This window comes from Salvelinus fontinalis, chromosome 6, assembly GCF_029448725.1.
Source record: "Salvelinus fontinalis isolate EN_2023a chromosome 6, ASM2944872v1, whole genome shotgun sequence".
Taxonomy (NCBI): domain Eukaryota; kingdom Metazoa; phylum Chordata; class Actinopteri; order Salmoniformes; family Salmonidae; genus Salvelinus; species Salvelinus fontinalis.
In genome coordinates this window covers 50,684,854-50,704,954 of record NC_074670.1, presented here as the reverse complement: position 1 = coordinate 50,704,954, position 20,101 = coordinate 50,684,854, and the positions used below count along the sequence as shown (strand labels likewise).

At 44.2% G+C, this 20,101-nt stretch overlaps 1 protein-coding gene and 1 long non-coding RNA gene across 4 annotated transcripts in view; both read left to right on the top strand.

The window, feature by feature from the left end:
* Positions 1-8,232, top strand: part of LOC129858034 (uncharacterized) — a 55,936-nt gene extending 47,704 nt beyond the window's left edge. For 2 of the 3 annotated variants that reach the window (XR_008759979.1, XR_008759977.1), the window contains one exon: positions 5,457-8,232. This is a non-coding gene — a long non-coding RNA (uncharacterized LOC129858034). The remainder of the gene's footprint in view (positions 1-5,456) is intronic. The other variant, XR_008759978.1, reaches the window with a different exon arrangement.
* A 747-nt stretch (positions 8,233-8,979) lies between these two features.
* Positions 8,980-13,904, top strand: LOC129858630 (acidic leucine-rich nuclear phosphoprotein 32 family member E-like). Its single transcript, XM_055927939.1, has 4 exons — positions 8,980-9,011; positions 9,160-9,217; positions 9,545-9,645; positions 13,256-13,904. Exons 1-4 carry the CDS (start codon positions 8,980-8,982, stop codon positions 13,701-13,703), a joined length of 639 nt encoding a protein of 212 aa, XP_055783914.1. The 3' UTR covers positions 13,704-13,904.
* The last annotated feature ends 6,197 nt before the right edge of the window (positions 13,905-20,101 follow it).

Below are 20,101 nucleotides of genomic sequence, written 5' to 3'. Positions count from 1 at the left end.
TTGGGCCAATTTATAAAAAATAAGGAACAGAAATACCTTATTTACATACGTTTTCAGACCCTTTGCTGTGCCACTCGAAATTGAGCTCAGGTGCATCCATTTCCATTGATCATTCTTGATGTTTCTACAACTTGATTGGAGTCCACCTGTGGTAAATTCAATTGACTGGACATGATTTTGAAAGGCACACACCTGTCTATTTAAGGTCCCACAGTTGACAGTGCATGTCAGAGCAAAAACCAAGCCATGAGGTCAAAGGAAGTGGAGCTCCGAGACAGGATTGTGTCAAGGCACAGATCTGGGGAAGGGTACCAAAAAAATGTCTGCAGCATTGAAGGTACCCAAGAACACAGTGGCCTCCATCATCCTTAAATGGAAGAAGTTTAGAACCACCAAGACTCTTTCTAAAGCTGGCCACCTGGCCAAACTGAGCAATCGGGTAGTAGGGCCCTGGTCAGGGAGGTGACCAAGAATTTGTTTAACACTTTTTTGTTTACTACATGATTCCATGTGTTATTTCATAGTTTTGATGTCTTCACTATTATTCTACAATTTAGAAAAAAGTAAAAAATAAAGAAAAACTCTTGAATGAGTCCAAACTTTTGACTGGTACTGTATGTTTCCTGAGCTTTCTTACATCTCCTGGATATAGGAAAGACACTTCAAAACCTTATTCCTTATGATAAATTTTTTGGCATTTTTTTTGTTGCCATTGATGAATGTGTTATTCAATGCGTTTCTATGGGATTTGGTACTAAAGGCCAAATTCAATTTTTTATCAAATATATATTTTGAATGTATTTTTTAACACCTAAAGGGGTCCTAAAAGTCAACATCAAATAGCTAAATGATCTATTGTATGTACATCTTAAAACAATTACATATGTCAGTTTATAACCCCCCCCCCCCCCCCCCCCCCAACATCTAAGACTCTAGAGAATTAAAAACATATACCTTTAATTCTCAGCATCAACAAAACTCTCTCTATCCTCTATCTTGTTAAGTGTGTTAAGATGTAGTGGCCGCAGCCACTTATCGACCACACTTGATCTTAATGAGGGCTTGTTTCCTTTGAAACGGGGTCTGTTTGGCATGATAGCTCCATCCTGGTGGACTAATTCCATGACTAGAGAATGGAAGATCATAGGTTCAAATCTCACTGATGCTGTGTCACAATAAAAAATACATGTGTTTGCATGATCAATTCCTACGGAAATGAACCTACCTAAAAATGTCAACTCTTGGTCGTTTTTTCATTAGTCCACTGTTGATATGGTCCCAAAATGCTGCATCATGTTGATGTGGCCGGTGACACTGTGGTTCTTGAGAGTCCAATATCTTGAAAACATGACTGCTGACATGCAAAACATTTTGGGACTGTATCAACAGCGGATTAATAAATTTTTAAAATATGATCGATCCCCCCCCCCCCCCCCTTTACATTCCTTTCTGCATTACTAGGCACTAGTAACATCAGCATATCGCTGCACCCGCTACAACACCAACTAAACTGTGTATGCAACCAATAAACTTTGATTTGATTAAGCTGGATGCTTTTGGGAGACGTAAAGTGGTAAGCCTTGTAAGCTATGGTGTGTCTGTTTGTGTTGGTATAGCGGACTGGGTGTAGTGACACGGCTTGTTTTGATACTACTCAAACAATGTTTATGATAGTATTTCTATGAATGGGTCTCTCTGAGTGTGGTTGTGGGTGCAGTATCTGAGGTTATGTTGTCAGCTGTGTTTGTGAGGTTGTTATGTAGTGGTTATGAGACAGCTGAGGCGGTTGTGAGGCGGTTGTGAGGTGGTTGTTGTTTTTCCACGGCCTCTGGGCCTTCCTGTGTGACAGTAACGTGAGGTAAACCCCAGTAAATATGTCTTAGTCCTCCTTCCTCCCATCTAATTCCTCATTACCTCACAGTAGGCTGTCTCAGGGGAGATTTAGAACGCCCCCAAGGCTGTGGTGTGTTTGGCTATGTTTTAATGAGTGTGTGTTAACCCATGCGGTGAGTGTGTTGGACCACAGAGGTTCACTGCGGGAAGCAGGTAGCCCTGCAGCCAGGTGTGTGACCGTTGAACACATGGGTCATGCAGGTGACACACTTTCTGGGGTCTTCTGCATATGTGTGTGTGTGTGTCTCTCTGTGTGTGGTTTCGCAGCACGTACGTTACACTGGCTTACGTAGGTCCACTGTGTCTCTGTCCTGTTCTATATAGAAAGAGCTTTAGAAAGACTTCATCCAGAAAAAAAACGCACTGACTTAAGTCTACTCACCAATCAAGCCCTATGACAGTGTTCGATACAGATGAGTTAGTCTCAGATCTTATCCACACTAACAATCTTTGTTAAACGTTTAGAGAGGACCAAAAGAGGTGCGAGTCGGAGACACACTTGTGTGCTCTGTTGATTGTTGATTTGATATTAGTGCATTTGTCTGGGGACTCGGGGGTTTGCTCATCCTTTCAGCTTTTATCAGCGTAACTGAACGCCCAGCCTCGTCAATCTACCCTCTCTACTTGTCTACCTGACTGTCTGTGTCTTAACCTTAGTCAACCCTTGTCTTTAAACAAACTCATAAAATCACAGTTTGTTCCCAACACTGTTCAAACAAGGCCTAGGAAAAGCCAGAGGGGACTGGAGGGATATCTGTCAGCCATGTTCACCAGCCCCCATCAGTGGAAGGAAGAAGTACTGCAGGATGGATGTTTTGATATTTTGAAGGAGAGAGAGGATCTACATTTTCATGTGCGTAGTCGTTTTACAATCGTTTATATTTTTGTTATTATCAAATGTTTGCTTGTTATTCAATCTCGCACCTTTGGAGGGGACGAACTACATGTTCAAGCTCAGCTTTGAACTGCATTACAATAGCCAGTGTTATCAATAGCCAATGTTCTCAATAGCCAATGTTTTCAATAGCTAATATTATCCAAAAAAATAGTTCTCACGGACATCAAAATGGTATTCATTAGTGCATACCACGATACTACAACCTAAATAAATGTTCTGTTATCTTCTTTTAGTTAATTCACATCATTAACATTCCTTGTAACAAGAGCCGTAAAGTTTTCCCCGTAAAGTCTTTCTAATGATGTTCTGTCGTCTGACAGAGCCAGCCACGCTGTGTAAGCAACTATAGGCATGAACTAGTGGTGTTGAATTGAATCCGTTTGCGATATGTGTGATTTCTCCTCTGGCATTGTGTCTTCTACGACAGTGTTTACTGATAATTGAGTAATTAGGTGTAAAAGATAGCACTCCCATGGCTCAGTACAGCTAATCTTACCTGCCCGGGTTCCACTGCAGATCAGGTTTCATCACCTCAAGAGGTTAAACACTGCAGTTTAGCAGCAGCACCTCATCGCTTCCCTAAACGTGTGTGTGTGTGTGTGTTAGCGGCTTTAAAAATGCTTAACTGTCCTCATGCTATTCACTAAACAGGCCTCAGAGATGAGGCAATCAGCAACAAGAAAGTGCTTAGAACCCCTTGAGAAAAGATAATTGTTTGGCTTCACAATTGCAACAAAAAAAAAGGAAGACGATAATTTGACATTTCTTTTGTGAGTTTCAAAATCGCACCCTGAAAGGAAAGTTGTCGGGCACACTTCATATAGCTAGCAGCCTCACCTGCGTTGGTATTCCAAAGACAAACAACAATGCGTGCTCTTGGCCACAGACAGAGAAAGTGGTCATTATTTTTTAGTTACAGTGGCCATTGAGGTTGTGAAAGTAGTTCAACATAATGTGCATGTCATTACGGTGTAAAGAGACTTTTGTAAGTCACTCTACTCCTCTTCCTGCTTTCGTTAGGCTCTCAGTTGAAGAGCTATGTGCACACGCACACGCGCACACGCGCACACACGCACACACACACACATTTACCAAACAGCACACATACACACATTTACCAAACAGATAAGGCTCTCTCACCTCTGGCATGGGAAGCCATTACAGCACCATTACAGCACCATTACAGCAAACCCACAGAGTTATATGCTGCAGCGCCCCTGCACTCCACTAGCCTACTTTCTCTTCCTCTTTTTTACTTTCTTCACCAAATACCAAACTCCACCTGGGCCTCCAACCAGAAGTGGATTCGGTTACCGATGCATTTCCATTTGATTGTCCCGAAAGGGGACTCGAAGAAGTAAGCGGTATGACTACGGGGGATCATATTTATGTAACACACACACACAGTAATCCCACAGGACTTCCATTCCAAGCCACACCCAGGAGTAGTGGTAACAGGAGAACACCTTTCACAGGGTCAGATTGGAAGAGGTGGGAAAAACAGGAAGGCAGAAAGGTGCACAAAGCTTAGTTTCACCTATCCATACCTGCTATCCTCCTTCTGTCTCTCTCTCGCTCTCTCGCTCTCTCTCTCTCTCTCTCTCTCTCGTCCACCTTTTCTTTCTCACTTTCTCTCTAAAGTTAGGGCTTCTGCAACATATCTGAGCCATTTGAATATTCGTATCTGCTGTTAATTTGTGGTGTTTTTCTTCTCCCCCCCTCCCGTAGTGTTTGCCTAAGAGTTGGCTCCTCTCAAAGGGGACAGTAATATCCACTGATGTAATGAGTGAGATGGGGATCTTTTGTGCACAGCGTTATAAATTGTCACCGTAATTTGAGTGAGTGGGGAGAGCGGGAGAGAGGGGAGGGAGAGAGGGGTGGAGGGAGGGTTGGATAAAGCAGTACGGCTGGAATCCACAGTGTTGTGAGAGCCCATACCTTTCAGCTTCATTAAACCAATTTCACGCCGAGGTGAGCTACGAGAGGAAGCTCCGAGTCTCAGCGGCAGCAACAATGGCGCATTGAAGGGATGAGGCGAAAGTAAATTAGGTACCACTTCACAGACGGCAAATTAAAATCTGAAAGTTGGATAGGAAAAGTTGAGGGGAGATGATTATGTCTTTATTGTGCCCCCCAATCTGAGAAAAACCCTCCTTCCTTTTACCAACATCCTTTGCCCCCCCACCTCCCCAACCCAATCCTCAGAGAAAAAATTATCTATTTCTTGTCTGATAATTGGTTTTGAAGATGCCCCCACTCAAATCCTTAGTAAATCTCAAACAGCAAGCTGCGTGTGGACCTCCTTTCAGACACTTAATTTGCTTGAGCTTATCAGTAACATTTCATATCCAGGAAAATCCTATCAATTGAACTTTAATGTGCTACTTATTTCTGTGCAATCATTGACCTCCCGTGGCCATTGAGCTGTTCTATTGGGCAGGGAGCTGGCTGTTTCTCAGTCAGCCCCCTCAAGGTGCAGGTTTTAGCCTACTCTCTGACACAGACACAGTCCTCTCTGCTTATGGAGTTAGTATTACTATTTACCATGGCATTACATGGAAATCCATATTTGTTTGTGTCAGATGTTGATTTGATACATGTACAAAGTATATCTCTTAAATTCCATTGACTCTAATCTGATATGTAAAGTTCTATGTTTTGACAGTGTTTTTCAGAAGTGTGGCGAGAGAGAGGAGCGTCAGAAACATGAAACTTAAGATAGCAGAGTGGAAGAAGAGAACAAGTCGTTAGCACTTTGAAACCAGACACCGGGAGGTAGCAGATCCATTGGGTGGCTAAGGATCATGGGTATAGTGCGTCACGTGTATGTCAGTGTGTCAGCGTGTGTGTGCGTTCATATGTGTGTGTGAATGTGTGTGTGAGTGTGTGTGTGTGTGTGTGTGTGTGTGGGGAGGTGGATGCTGACAGGGTCTCTCTCTCTTTCTCTCTCTCCCAGGTTGACTGGGTCACTCGGGGGGCCCCGGACCCCACACAATGCCCTGGCAGCAGTGTGGGCTTTACTGGGCCTCTACAGAGCAGCGACGAGCTGCTAGCTTTACGAGAGACAGACGGATGGATCCCTTCACCTCGCGCCATAAAGCCACCAGTCGGGGATAAAAGAGGGCAGGTGCGAGGGCAAGCATTGAGAGCTCACCTGCACCCAGCAGGGAACAGCCTCTATCCAGCCAACCCAAGAGGGCCTCCACATTCAGCCTCCTCTCACTAACACCACTAATGGGGAACAGGGGCACTGTCAAAGAAGAGGAGAATCATTCCTTGTTTTGGATGGCCTGGGATCCTTATTAGCTGTTAGTGCTAGAACACAGCTATAATGGTGAAGAGTTCAGTGCAGTTAACACAGATGTTGACAGTGCAGTGCAGAGCAGGCTGCAACAGGTTGCTGCTAAAAGCTGTAATTACAGTATGATCTGGAGACTCTAGTTACTGGGAGAGTGGTGGGATCCTTGTTGGAGGGAGAACATGGTTAGGTAACAGGTTGATCAGGAGTCTGACAGGGAATGGGACATACAGACAGACTAACTGACAGAGGGTCAGGATTGGAGACAGGAGGCAGGCAAGGTGGCAGATGGGCTAAGCGACAGACAGACAGGTAGGCATGGAGTCATGGAGCCAGGCAGTCAGGGAGGCAAGCTGTCGACCCACCCTGGGTAGCTTCTGCCTTCCCTGTTGGAGTGACAGATGTGTGGTGAATCTTTAGCTCTCCTCAGAGCTCCTCACTCTCCACTGTCACCGCATCTGTCCCTGGCAATGTCACCTCCTCAGTCCCCCTTGGCTCAGCCCCCTCCTGTGTAAATGCAGGACAACAAAAATGAGTTCAGCGGACTTATTGATTAGTCCAGCCTGCACTGGGTAGCTTCATTTAATGACCTCTGTGACTCATCATTGACAAGGCTTTGTCTTTGTGATTAGTTCAAAATTTCACTGGGAATATGGGAACCCTGTGTCTCACTCAGTAGGACAATTTAAACAGAACATCTGTAGCCTAGCGGATCAATGCAAAAATGTGCATGTTGATCTACAGTGCAGAATGATGAGCATATTTGAATATGTTGACATGGATCAAGCAGATAAACATTTGGACAATGATAAGTGGGTCATGTTTGTGGGACAACAACAACAGCAAAGAAGAGGTCAACGTATGCTCTCAACCGAACACAACGTCCTGTCTCATTGTCTGCCTTAAACCCCACTGTAAAAAACTTATACTGCCTCGGCCATAGTAGATGGTAAGTAGCATTTTATCCTCATCGGTCTAATCTTCTCAGACGTCTCAACGTTAAAGTGTCTGGACTCGCCGTCTCCCATCCACTGTCCCTCTCTCCCACTCAGCTCAGCTCAGCCTGGCCTTGGCGAGAGATGGTTTATTTAAATTGAAAATTAGCAAAACAAAACAAGGGCAAGAGGATCCCTGAATGGGGCCCCTTTCTATGGGAGCTCCTGTGCCGTTGAATAATGCATATGGGAGAAAGTAAACAGCAGCCTCGGGCCCAGCCCAGGGAACAATGGGCCGCACACAGCCCAACCACGACGCCTGATTTTATTACGGGCCCTGTCAGTCCCCTCCTCCCTCCCTCCCTCCATCCCTCCCTCCAGTACCTCCTCTAGCCTGGGAATCGTGGGACGCAGGCCAGGCAGCAGCTGCTGACCGCTCCACACTGACCCAACACACTCCGCGACCTGCAGGATAACTCCACACACACGCCCTCCCAGCCAGCACACACCACCACTGCATACCTCCACTGTCACAGCCTGCATGCCTGCCTACCACCACTACAGTGCATACATATACACAGTCACACCAGGCAGCAACTGGTTGGCCACATCCAGATGGTGTCTTGTGAGGAAATGTTTGAATGCGCTGAATGTTCGAAACATAGAATTTATGTTTTTGTTCTTGTCATGAATGACTGACTCATTTAGACTCAGGAAAATATCAGACTTTACCAACTCCAACCCCTATTTCTGAAATCTTGGCTTGGACAGTGACGGGTCACTGTGGCCACTTGTGAACTTTTCTCTCCACTAGAACATTCTGTCTGTGTGTGTTCTCTCTCCGATCAGGCTGGCATTGAGATTCCGGTCTTGCTTCTGGCTTCAGCCTGGGCCGGTTGCCATGCCGACGGGCAAATTGGCTAGCAGGATGAGTAGTGATGTGATGTGGCTGTGGCTTTAAAGTCCCAACAAAGACTGTATTACAACCCAATCTTTGCATAACACACTATTGTTGTCACGTTCTACTGATATTAATCCTCCTGCTGCTGGAGACGTGTGTGTCTCTCTGTGGAAAGGTGTTGTGTGTGTGTGTATGTGCGTGCGTGAACGTGTGTGTATGGCTGGACACCAGAAGTCACACTAAAGATTATCTACAGTCACAACGACTGAAGATACATATAGAATAAAATAAAGGATTTTGCAATGATTTTGATAGTGAAGTTAATGTTTTAGTCAGTTTGTTGACATTGCTCTCTCTCTCTTTCTCTCTCATACTGTTGTAGTCCAGGTCTGTGTCTTTAGTCTGGCTTGAAAAAACTCAACAATGCTCATGGAACCTCCATACTCCCCGCCTCACCTCAGCAAACATCCCTGGGCCCTAGGCCTGAGACGAGTCTATAGCAGCCTGGCCTTATAGCCTAGACCCTGAGTGTGAAGGGACATAAAGAGAGGGGGAGGGGGGTCCCTGTAGCAGGAGCGCATGATACCGGGCGGCTGCAGGATGTTTGAGTTGGTTTAACAACATCCTCTGACAGTGAGGAGGGGACAGACACAGGCATGATCCAGGTCTTCACCTCTAGTCCATTGTTCCCCTTATCTCATCTACTGCTATCTGGGGAGGGGATGGAATGAGGGAGGGAGGGGGGAGGAGGAGGAATATTGGAGCATGGCCACTGATAATGAAGAAACACCACTTTTGTGTTTAGTGTGGACACACAGACACACACAAACTGCAGCAGCCAGTAGAGAACACGGTGGTATGGGTCAGTGGTCAGCTAAGCTAGGATTGTGCTGAGTCAGTAGGATTGTGCTGAGTCAGTCAGTCGTTGGATGTTCCACTACTTTACACATCAAAAACAACTTGGAGCCATGACTTGGCAAATATCCCAGCCTTGGCAGAGAACCTGAGATTTCAATGAAACACAGGATTTATCCATCTGAAAACCAAGCGAAATATGATTCCAGTCAGTGTCATCTATGTCAAGCAGTAAGCGTGTGTTATTTTGTTGTGTGCAGGAGCTCTTCAATGGATTGTAGTGATGGAGCTCCCTGTCTCAGGCTGATGAGGCGTACACTCAGGTGTATAACACAGGATGTCTTGTCTTGTGTTTCTCTGGCCCCGTCCTGGCGGTCAGGAGAGAAGTGCTCCATGGGGGTTATCAGCCTGCAATCGCCACCCCACTCCAGACTCTGGTGCGTGTGTTGGGGAGAGGGGGCCTGCACCCCTGCGATACATCACTGTCGCAATGGGATTCCACATCTATCAAATAAAGTTAGGCATTTGCCTGTGTGGCTCAGGTGACGGTGGGGGAGGGAACTGAGAGGGGTTGGGGGTAGTGGGGTGGAAGCCCAGGGGTGACATAGTAACCCTGACCCTGCAGTGGCGGGGTGGGGGAACCAGAGAGTTAGCCAGCCCAGCGGAGGGAGGGGGAGGGAGGCCTCGGCCCCATGGCCTGGCCCCGCCTGGTCCCTCTGTCCTGGAGGCAGACTGAGACTGTGGGAATGTTTCCTCTCTAACAGGGCCAGCTGGTCCCAGGGGAGCAGTTCCCCTTCCGGGAGCGACAGCAGCAGCTCTCCCACCCTCCTCACCTCAACACAGCATCACAGGCCTGGAAGAACCAGTTCAATCACCATCCAGATCACAATCACCATTGACTACGGGTCATTCTTGAATTGCGGGGGCATTACATTTTTCTAGAATAAAAAATACATATTTTTGGTTACTTCTTCCCATTCCAAATGAACTAATATGACAGCTTAATTACTTTAAATAGTCTTTATCATTATGATAATATCAGTGCCACCAGTAGGTGTAGTAACACCAATGACTGTTACACCAATGATAAATTGGTAATTGATTTTCTTAAATGGAGGCCCCATATGCTCAAATCTAAGGTCATTAACCCTTTAAAGGTAATTTACAAAAGTTGTGATTAATCATTTTGCTCACAATTTAATTTCCCTTCATTTAAATTGGGTATCACCAATTACACTTTTTATTTAGAGACACCAAATTATCAATGGGCTCCTCAAATGTATGACATACTAAAAGGGTGTAAAAAGCTCAAGGTCCTTGTATATATTTATAATGACTGATTTTCAAGTCGGTAACACCAATGACATAAAACGTAGGGATACAGTACATATTATATTTAAAATAAATAAATAAATAAAAACAAGGTATTTTAATATTCTTCTTTGTTTTTATCTATACAATATATTAAATACTTTGTTTACTTTCTAGCATTACAAATAATAGATAGCTAACTTTAAATCTCCAAAGCATGTCATTACAACTCACCAAGTACTTTCAACAATGCATAAACATACAGTTTTGCATTAAGAAGGACTTGATAAACAGTTCAGTATAAACAAAAACATATCATGTGCAACTATTTGTCATTTTAAAGTGTTTTTCATGGTTGCAATGGCGAGGGACACAAATGCCACCGCAAGTCAAGAATGACCCCTACAGCACAAGGATGGGATAGGGCTACAGGTATTTGTCTGTTGGTATGACTTGTAACTTCTGTATTCATGTGTGCGCGCACGCACACACACGTGCGCGCACACACACACACACACATACACACACAATAGTACTGTTGTGGTTGATGACAATAAATTCATCAGGAGTGTTTTTGTTCTTGTTTCAGATCAAATATCTCTGGTTCCCACCAATGAGAAACTCAAAAAGACGAGACAATGAACGTAATGCATGTTGTTATTGTTGTTGTGAGAAACCCCAACTCATCTCCTCTAAAGGGGAAGTCTCACTCTTGTGCCACTGGTGTCGATCTCCCCTCACAGAGACGAGAGACGGACATGGCATCACTCAGTTCCCCCTCGGACTGGACAACAGGTCTTATGTAAAGGAGCAGAGTGGTAGTTTTTCTGAGTGTGTGTGCGTGTGTGTTCACTTGTGTGTGTCTGCATACATGGTGGGGTAAGAGGTTTGTAAGCTGATCAGGCTGTGTAATGATGTGCTGTGATCATCAACTGTGTCTCATTTCAGAGAGAGAGAGAGAGAGAGAGGGAGAGAACTCCTGTCTTACTACTCTGTAGGAAATATTTCACATATGAATCACCTACCGCCCCCACATTTATTATCCACATCAGGATAGATAGAATAATGAATTACATTCTAAAGCCATTTAACATAGACAGAACAGTTATGCACTTTAATTATCATCATCCTTTTAAAATATCACATTTTAATTGATTTAGTTTCCATTACTTAAGTGTAGGAATATTTTTCTTTTAAAAATACTTCCAGGTTATGAACATTTCTGTCACATAAGACGTATGATGTGTATTGAAACCCCACTCCCATAACTCATTGCGGTGACAATGCAAAACAGAGCCGAAGACACCACGGCTTGATAAGCAGGATATACGGTTACACCTGCTGATATGTAGATAAGATTACATTTAAGACAGAGGGATGAGTGGTGGAGGTGTAGGAGGTGGGTAAGAATGGGGGATGGGGCTCCTCAGTGATGCATGAAGAACAACATCCAGGCTAGGGTACGGTTGGGGCCGGGGCCGGGGCTGGGCGGATGGCCAAGGGGTCGCGGGGTTGTGTTTACCTGTGGTAGGTATTTCCTCTGGGAGCTGATAAGACGGACGGAGGGGAAGTGCTGCGTTCCAGGTGAGTGCAGAGGGTCCTGCAAAACGACACTAAACACCACCAACCCCCAACCTATACCTATACCTACCTCTCAGACTCCACCCCTACACACACCCACACACAGATCCCGCCACTCCTCGACATTCTGACGCACACCTCACGCTCTGGCACGTTCTCTCACTCACCAAGACACATTAAACACACACGCTGGGCATGGTTTCTCGCAGTCATTCACACCCTCACACATAGGCAACTCATGTTTAGTCAGCCATGTTATACTATGTCATACTGTAGCAATGGTAAAAAGGCAATGCAATGGGATTGCATCTTTATAAGATATCCCATACAATTCATAATATCGTATAATAAAGGTAGGATAGCTTGTAGGTAAAATCCACTGTTGCTACATTCATTTTGGACTCATAAAGGAATTATATACTGTATACCCATTGATTCTTGAAGAATATAACTTATTAAGGCCCAATGAGCTAGTTCAACTGTTGTACCCCATCAGAACCCAAAATAGAAGCTTGTCTTACTCCAATGTTTGTAAACAAAGAAAATGTAAACAAACACAGTATAGTCTAAAAACATGGTTAAAACTATCATTTTGATACCACAGATGGTCAGTCCCTGTATCGATAACTTTGTCTATGAATTTGAGACTGGTTACATTTCTCCAGCCCCATCTCTCAGCTTTTACCAAAACAGTGGTGGGGTGGACACTTTGTTACTGTTTCAACTGCGGATTGGTCTTTTAAAACTGCACGAGAAATCTTCAATTCACAATCTGACCTGTTGATTGAATAAAATACGTAGACATCATTTATGAATTCTTCCACCCTGCAGGAGTGTCATAGGATTAGGCAGCTGTGATATGGAGTCCCTCTTAGTTTGTTTGTTATGATTCTGTCTTCCCCTTCCTCACCTGGCCCAGCTATGAGGCCCTCCCCCCAGGGTGCTGAGAGGAGTCAATGAGCTAGAACATGTTAACAAGGGAAGCCTAGACCAATGTACTGACAGTCATACAGAAAGGGCAGGGAGGAGGAAAAGGCCACTATGACAAAGCACGGTGCAAGAAATTATGCAAGAAATGATAGGGCTGCCCTTTTAGAAGTTGAATGGTAATCAAATGGTCCATTAAACGTTGTGTACCTGTCCTTTGTTGTTGATGGAAACCACACACAGTACTTGCACCCTGGTGTTTGTTTTTGCAGAGCTTGGTGACAGGACTGGAAGCTCAGGTTCCCATAATAAACCATTCTACCTGACTATGACTAAACTTGACTACATTTAATTTCCTTGTTGTACCTCATATACTAGAATATAAAACATGAGCTGGCGCACACCCTGATTTTTTTTGTGTGGAGGTGCTGACTAACGGCGAATAAACTCTAAACTATAAAAATAAAAATAATTTATTGGGTAAATCACCAACGTTTCGGGATCACAGTGCCTTCTTAAGGAGTTTATATATGGAGTGTGCGACTCTCTTTATTTATTTAATCATTTAAAAAAATAGTTAATAGTACTTCATATACACAGCAAATTGTCCAATGTTGGTATTTTTCAGTGTAAAATTTCCTGTGTTGATTCTGGAGCACTGTGAAGCCTCTGAAAAACCTGAAGAACCTGAAGAGTTTGGACCTGTACAGCTGTGAGATCACTACTCTGGAGGACTACAGGGAGAGTGTCTTTGAGCTGCTGCCCCAGGTCAACTTCCTGGACGGCTATGACCACGAAGACAACGAGGTGCCAGACTCAGAGGCTGACGATGATGACAATGAGGGGCTAGACTCAGAGGCTGATGATGATGACGAGCACACAGCCGGCCCCACCAGAGATGGGGACGATGACGAAGATGATGAGGGTTCCGAGGGCGAAGAGGTGGGACTGTCGTACCTGATGAAGGATGGCATTCAGGATGAGGAAGATGATGATGACTATGTTGAAGAGGAGGAGGAAGAGGATGGAGTAGGAGTCCAGGGAGAGAAACGGAAGAGGGATGCAGAGGACGAGGGAGATGACAGCGATGGAGATGACGACTAGCCCCTCCTGTAACAGAGCATGGGATCACAACTAGGCTAGAACAACAGGAACAGGAAATCGTTTTTTTTTTTTTTTTTTTGTATACCATAGATATTACTGTAGAATCTAAGTGTTTAATTTGTTTTGTACATGTTCCATACAAAAAAGATAGCGGTTTAGAATTATAAAATGGAAGTCGCTCTGGATAAGAGCGTCTGCTAAATGACTTAAATGTAAATGTAAATGTGGAGTTACATTCACTCTGTAATATTTAAATGAACACTTAGTGGTGTATAAGAACCCCCAGGTTTGGTGTTAATAACCAGAGTTATCGTTTTACACTCTGCAGAGTAAAACAGTCCCATCAAAACCACACCCATTATTATCATATTTCGCAGCACGCAGCTGCAGGTAGATTGTATTGGGTTGTTTTTATTATCTGTGCGTGTACATTGATTGATTAATTAATCTCACAATACACAAAGAGAAATAACATATATATTTTTTTAAACGAATCCAATCAGTTAGTTACATTTATTGCACCCGTTACTGAAATGGTTGTTATGGTTTAGGTAGTGGATTCTATGACGTCTCCCAACCCTGATAGTCATTCTGAATGCAGGTTGTGGGTAAATAAAACAATCCAATTTTTGGATATCCTAACTCGGGCTGGATTCCAATAGGAATTACACATAACTTTGCAAGCCAGGCTAATGTTATTTGCAGGCCTGATGTGGCCTGTAAACCAGGAGTTTCCTAACACCACTGGGTTGGGGTTAAACTAAGCCATCAACTAGGTCAATAAGTAAGACCTTATTATATATGTAATGTATTGTAATAGCGTTTAATTTTAATGATAACATTTACCCAGGAACTAATTTGGTGAATGCCACAGGCCTTTAAAATGGAAAAAATCAACAACCATATCTCTGTCATTAACAAATACAGTCATTGGTGTTAACTCTATAAATTACTCAAAAAGAAAAGGCACCCTGTCAAATATGAAAATTAGGCTTTATACCATACAGTTTTAAAACAACACCCAAAAATTATTTACTGTAACACTACAGGTGTTAATGTATTACACTAAGAAAGTGTAACAGCATCATCCCTAAGCAAAGTGAGTCCAGTTTACTCTAAATCAAGTGTTATGTTTTACACTACAATAGAGCTATGCAAACACCACAATCAAGTTCCTTTGAACACTTTAAGAGTAAAATGGGGAACACTGCAACAAAGTTACATCTTTAACACTTTCAAAAGTGTTAATTGTACACCCGTACAGTGGGACTCATATGTTCACTGAAAATAGTGTACATTTTACACTTTCAGAGTTGAATGTACACCATTGACGTTGCTATGCACCATCATTATAATACATCGTCCAAAGCAATATGTTTCCAACTTAGATTTCAAATGTTACGATATTGAGAATGAAATGAAAGTAGGCCCCCACTCATGCCATATGTGAAATGTTTTGTAAAAAAAAAAAAAAAAAAATCTGGATTTTGGGGGCGTCGTGTGGGTTTATACGCTGGTGTTTCTGTGTGTTACTGTGTGTGTCAGAGTAGCGTGACTGTTTTCTGCTAAGGAGATGAAAGTAGTGTATGAGGTAGGTGTGTAGTGGCACCCCCCACTCCTTTCCCCTCCACTCCTCCTCTCATCCTCCTGCGCTGCAGAAAGCCTCATTACTCTTAAGGAGCTGCTGAGGTAGCACACGGCTGCCATTGTAGCCAAACCAAATACGGGGCCCTATCCAATCCCTCTCCATCCTCCAGGCCCCCCACTTCAGCTCAGCCCCCCGGACCAAATCCCATTTTCAGGCTCCACAGCTGCCCCTGTTCCCCTAGACCAGTTAGCCATGTCATTCTATGCGGCCCTTCAGGGTCGGGCGGGGAGGAAACAGGCCCGTTTTGTTGCTTCGCTGTCTCTGATATGACTCCAGAAATGGAAATGAAGCCATGGATCTTCATTAGGAGAGGCAGGTGTCCACATGAAGCGGGCCCAGGTGAAGAAGGAGCAGGGAGGGCTGTGGAGGAGGGAGGCGTGGGTGGGGGGGGGGGGTCCTTAGACCGCCAGGCTGTCCCCCATACCCCTCCATCCCCCCCACACCGGGTCTCCGTAATGTACGTAATGCACCACCGCCTCTCTACCACCCCACCGCCCCCACCCAGCACTTAATTGCCCATGTAATGAGCTGCAGTGAATGGGATTACTTGTGTGGAAGCACTTGAGGAGCCTGTGCATTGGGGCACCTCCTGCAGGCCCTTCATCTCCAGGGAATACATTGAGGAGGAGGATGCTGTGTGTGTGTGTGTGTGTGTGTGTGTGTGTGTGTGTGTGTGTGTGTGTGTGTGTGTGTGTGTGTGTGTGTGTGTGTGTGTGTGTGTGTGTGCGTGCGCGTGTGTGTGTGTGCGTGCATGCGTGCGTATAGATGGATGGATCACAGGGCTAAAAGCTTACCTCCTCCTATGCATCTGGCCTGTTTGCCTTGGTCTGCCTCTCCTCTCCTCCCCCCTGAGCCTTTGTTTCCTAATTATTCACCTAGAGAGACGGCCTTCGTTTGAAACCTGTGGAGGCGGATGATGAGGCTCGTTGCTGACCCACGAATCACACAGAAGCATCCTGGAGCCTGAGAAGCCCTTTTGTGATGGGACACCTGTTCTTTTACCATTTCTACCCTGTTGTCTTGATCAAATCTTATTTTCCAACAGGAAATATATCACATTTTATTTGTGTGGACCACTATTGGTGATATCAAGGTTCCAGAGTTTCATTTACCTCATTGTGTACAGCCATATATATATATATATAAATAAAAGTGTTCTATGAATGGAGTCTTTTTTTAAATTATAAGACTTGACTGGAATTAATGCTTGCTAGCAGTTGAATGGACAAACTTTTTAAATGTGCTTTTCTCCAGATGGATGTCTTTGTGGAGGTGTGGGGCTGTTTATGTGTGTGTTCCATTAACAATGATTCCATCCTGCAAATGATGTGAGTAAATTATTGTAAATCCCTACTCTCCTCTTCTCCGTCATCCCTCCTCTCCATGGAGTCCCGACCAACTCCACTTCTCACGCTGTTTGGTGGTAAAATATTAGCCCCCTCAGTCCCGGTGTGGGGCGGCTGACAAATAGAGGGCCGTTGTCCCCCTTCTCTCTCAGGGCTTGGGGTTAATGATTGTTGTTCCGGAGGGTTAGAGCCTGGTGATAGGCCCTTTCTCCTGCACCCCAACAGATGTTGCTGGGATTTTAATGTGGTTATCAAATCAGAGTGCCCTCTGAGCCCTGGGAGTCCATTGTGTGCTGGTCGCATTCCGGGGCCCTGCCGTGGCAACAGGGCATCCTAGGGGCCAAGCGGGGCTCCCGCTGAGTCTTCCAGCAGCCTTCAGCTCTGACAGGTCAGGGCAGCCCCTCTCCCACACCATGCCAGCTCCTCTACCCCCCCCTACCCCTCTGTGTCATAAAGAGCCCCACACATCCACCCTCTCCTCTCCCACACTAGCCCCTCTGTCACGGTTGTGATGAGTCTTTCTCACAAACAGCCCCACTCACTCACATTACCCCACCCACTGACACTCACAGCCCCTTCACGCACATACGCCCATTCCCAAAATCTATCCCCCCCTCTCAAACACATTACTACTACAATGCTACACCACTACCCAAACATTTTTTTTTTCTCACAGCTCCACACTCCCCCATTCTCATAGTATGCCAGTCACCTAATAATTAAACAATCACTCAGTACAATACCCAACCTCACATCTATTAAGGCTATCCTAAAAGTGGAGATAGTCTGAATACAATATATTGTAATCTTGGGGGAACAAACCTCCAGGCCTCTCCTGTTAGAGGACCTCTCCTCTACCTGATGCTGCTGTTGTTAATGTGAGATTTCCTTCTCCAGGGCCTATCATCTTTTAAGGAAGTGTCCCGTTACAACAGTGAATAGCAGATTTGGGGCAAGTGGGAGTTTACACTGCCACTACAGCTAAAAAAGGGCTGTATACCGTCGGCACCTAGCCATGTAATAAAGTCTCCTGGGCTTTTTGCATAATGAAACAGACCTTTACCCAACACTCTATGTCAACAATGAGCACACTCTGTTGCCAGTATATGACAGTTCATTTGAAATTGTAAACAGGTTCAGTGTTCCGAGGTGTCACAGATACCTCACTGTGATGAATAGAGGCATGGCACCCATCTCACAGGCGATACTGGGGCCCTGGAGGGCGACCTGGGCTTTCAATCTCCTGCACTGCATCTACAGTATCAATGCCAGCAGCTGTGGGATTGTTTGTACACAGATGCGGGGATGCTTGATGATAATTGCCTCGCAGCTGCACTCCGGGCCTGGAGTCGGCTGGGTTTTTTCACACAGGCTCAGGCTCGTATTGTGTTTGGAGGCGTCCTTGCTCACGAGCAGGAATGTTGGAAACTGCCGTAATTAAAGTATTCTGTAACCCAATTAAGGGCCCTGCCCTTCAGCACCACAGTCTCAACCCCAGTCACAGTCCTACCTAGCCCCAGCAATAGTGATTCCATCCTGGGAGAGCTTTTAACCCTCTCTGTCGCCTGTAGTTTCCCAGCCACTCTCTTAGACCAGGGACTAAAGTGTTTAACTGGACTGGTTAGACTGAGAAAGGGGGGATTTTGGGGGTTGAATGTAAAGGTGTAAGGGGTTTGAGGTGGAGAGAGAGAGAGAGAGGAGGACAGTGAAGTGGAATAAATGGGAATGGATGCTCTTTGGTGCAGGGCTGTGAACCAGGCTTCTATTCTGAGGTGACGGAGACACTCATTAGACCTATGATTTATTTGTCACAGAGTGTTATCGCCTCACAGTGCACAGAAGATGGATGGCTGACTATTACTTTGGTGAAAACCTCATATGCCCTCATCATTGGAAGGAAAAGAACAGTTTCGCAGTGTAGAATTGCATCAACAATTTTAAACACCCAAATATAGATTGAGTTTCTGAATTCGCTATTATTGAGGAAAACTCATTTGGAGTTATACATGTAGCCACATTTCTAAATCTATTTCCAAAAGTTAAAATGGCCTTGTTGACATTCTCAATAGTATGACTAATATATTTGGCAAAGAATCTAGATTTGTTTGGTTATTTATGGGAATGGGAAACACAAATCAAATCTTTTGTCCAAACCCACCCAAAGACTTGGGCCGGTTGCTGGGCAGTGTATCTGAGCACCAGGAACAATGAAAGGCTACAATAGATGTGCTCAATTAACTGTAGAACACTGCCATCAATTAAGACATCAATTACTAAATTGATTGATGAGGCCAAATGATCCGATTCATTTTCTCCATCCAGCGTAAAAATTGGAAGCACCAATATGGGGAAATTAGTTGATGAATGTATTGAAGTATATGGAAATCTTTTGAGCCCAGCGAATGGTAATGTATACTGCTCTCTCTCGATTTTCTCAGCTCACAGTTCTGTAGGAAATTAGTTCTTGATAATAACAACTCACAAATAATTTTCTAGCTCTCACACACACATTACCTTCCATAAGTGTTTCATTTTTAGGTGCTATTTGTTGAATTACACTATGATTTTTTAAACTATTCTTCATTAGATTATACAAAAGTGTTCCAGCACACAGCTGTTTGAGAAGGTTTGAATCCTAAGCAACCTGCATACACATTGTTTGAAGTACAATAGACCAACATAGCTACTGTGTGCTGGAAAACCTTGGTAGAGCATGGGTGGAGTAGGCATTGTGATGCTCATGTGAATTTCCTTTCTTTTTTGGCTTCAAACCAATGCCTACTTCTCACTTAAAACATATTTTTTTGCTTTTAATTTCCATGGTTTTTACACCGGAAGGTGATTTTCTGTTGAAGGCGTATTATACAATATTTCCACATACAATGTCAGATTTTTTTGGAGCAACCAAAAGTCTGTCATTGGCAGTGTTATTGTAACCTTTAATTTGGCCTTTACCAAAAGATCTGGGCCTTAATGGCACAGGTGGTATGCTTGCATGACTGCAAGGGTTGCTGGTTTAAACTCTGGTCTGCTGGCTGTTGCACTCTAATAGCTCAAGTCAGTTTTGAACTAACTATTAAAGTATGTAAAGAATTGATCATGGCTAGTCAAAAGTCATTGTCTGTAGTTTTCAGATGGTGAATAGCTTAATTGATTGCAACAGTCTTACATTGTAAAATATGACTAAATTCCCATTGAAAGCAACGTAAAAGAAAATAGTTTTAAGCCATTGATTTTGAAGGTCGTATAGACTAAACAAAGATACCCCCATGTACAGTAGAGCTGCGTCTTTCTTGTGCCTTTTACAGCTTGTTTCTAGTCTAAAGCATTGCAGAGTTATGCATCCTAAACATTTATATAATATAGTTTTATATAATACAGTTTTTTTGGGGGGGGGGGGGGGT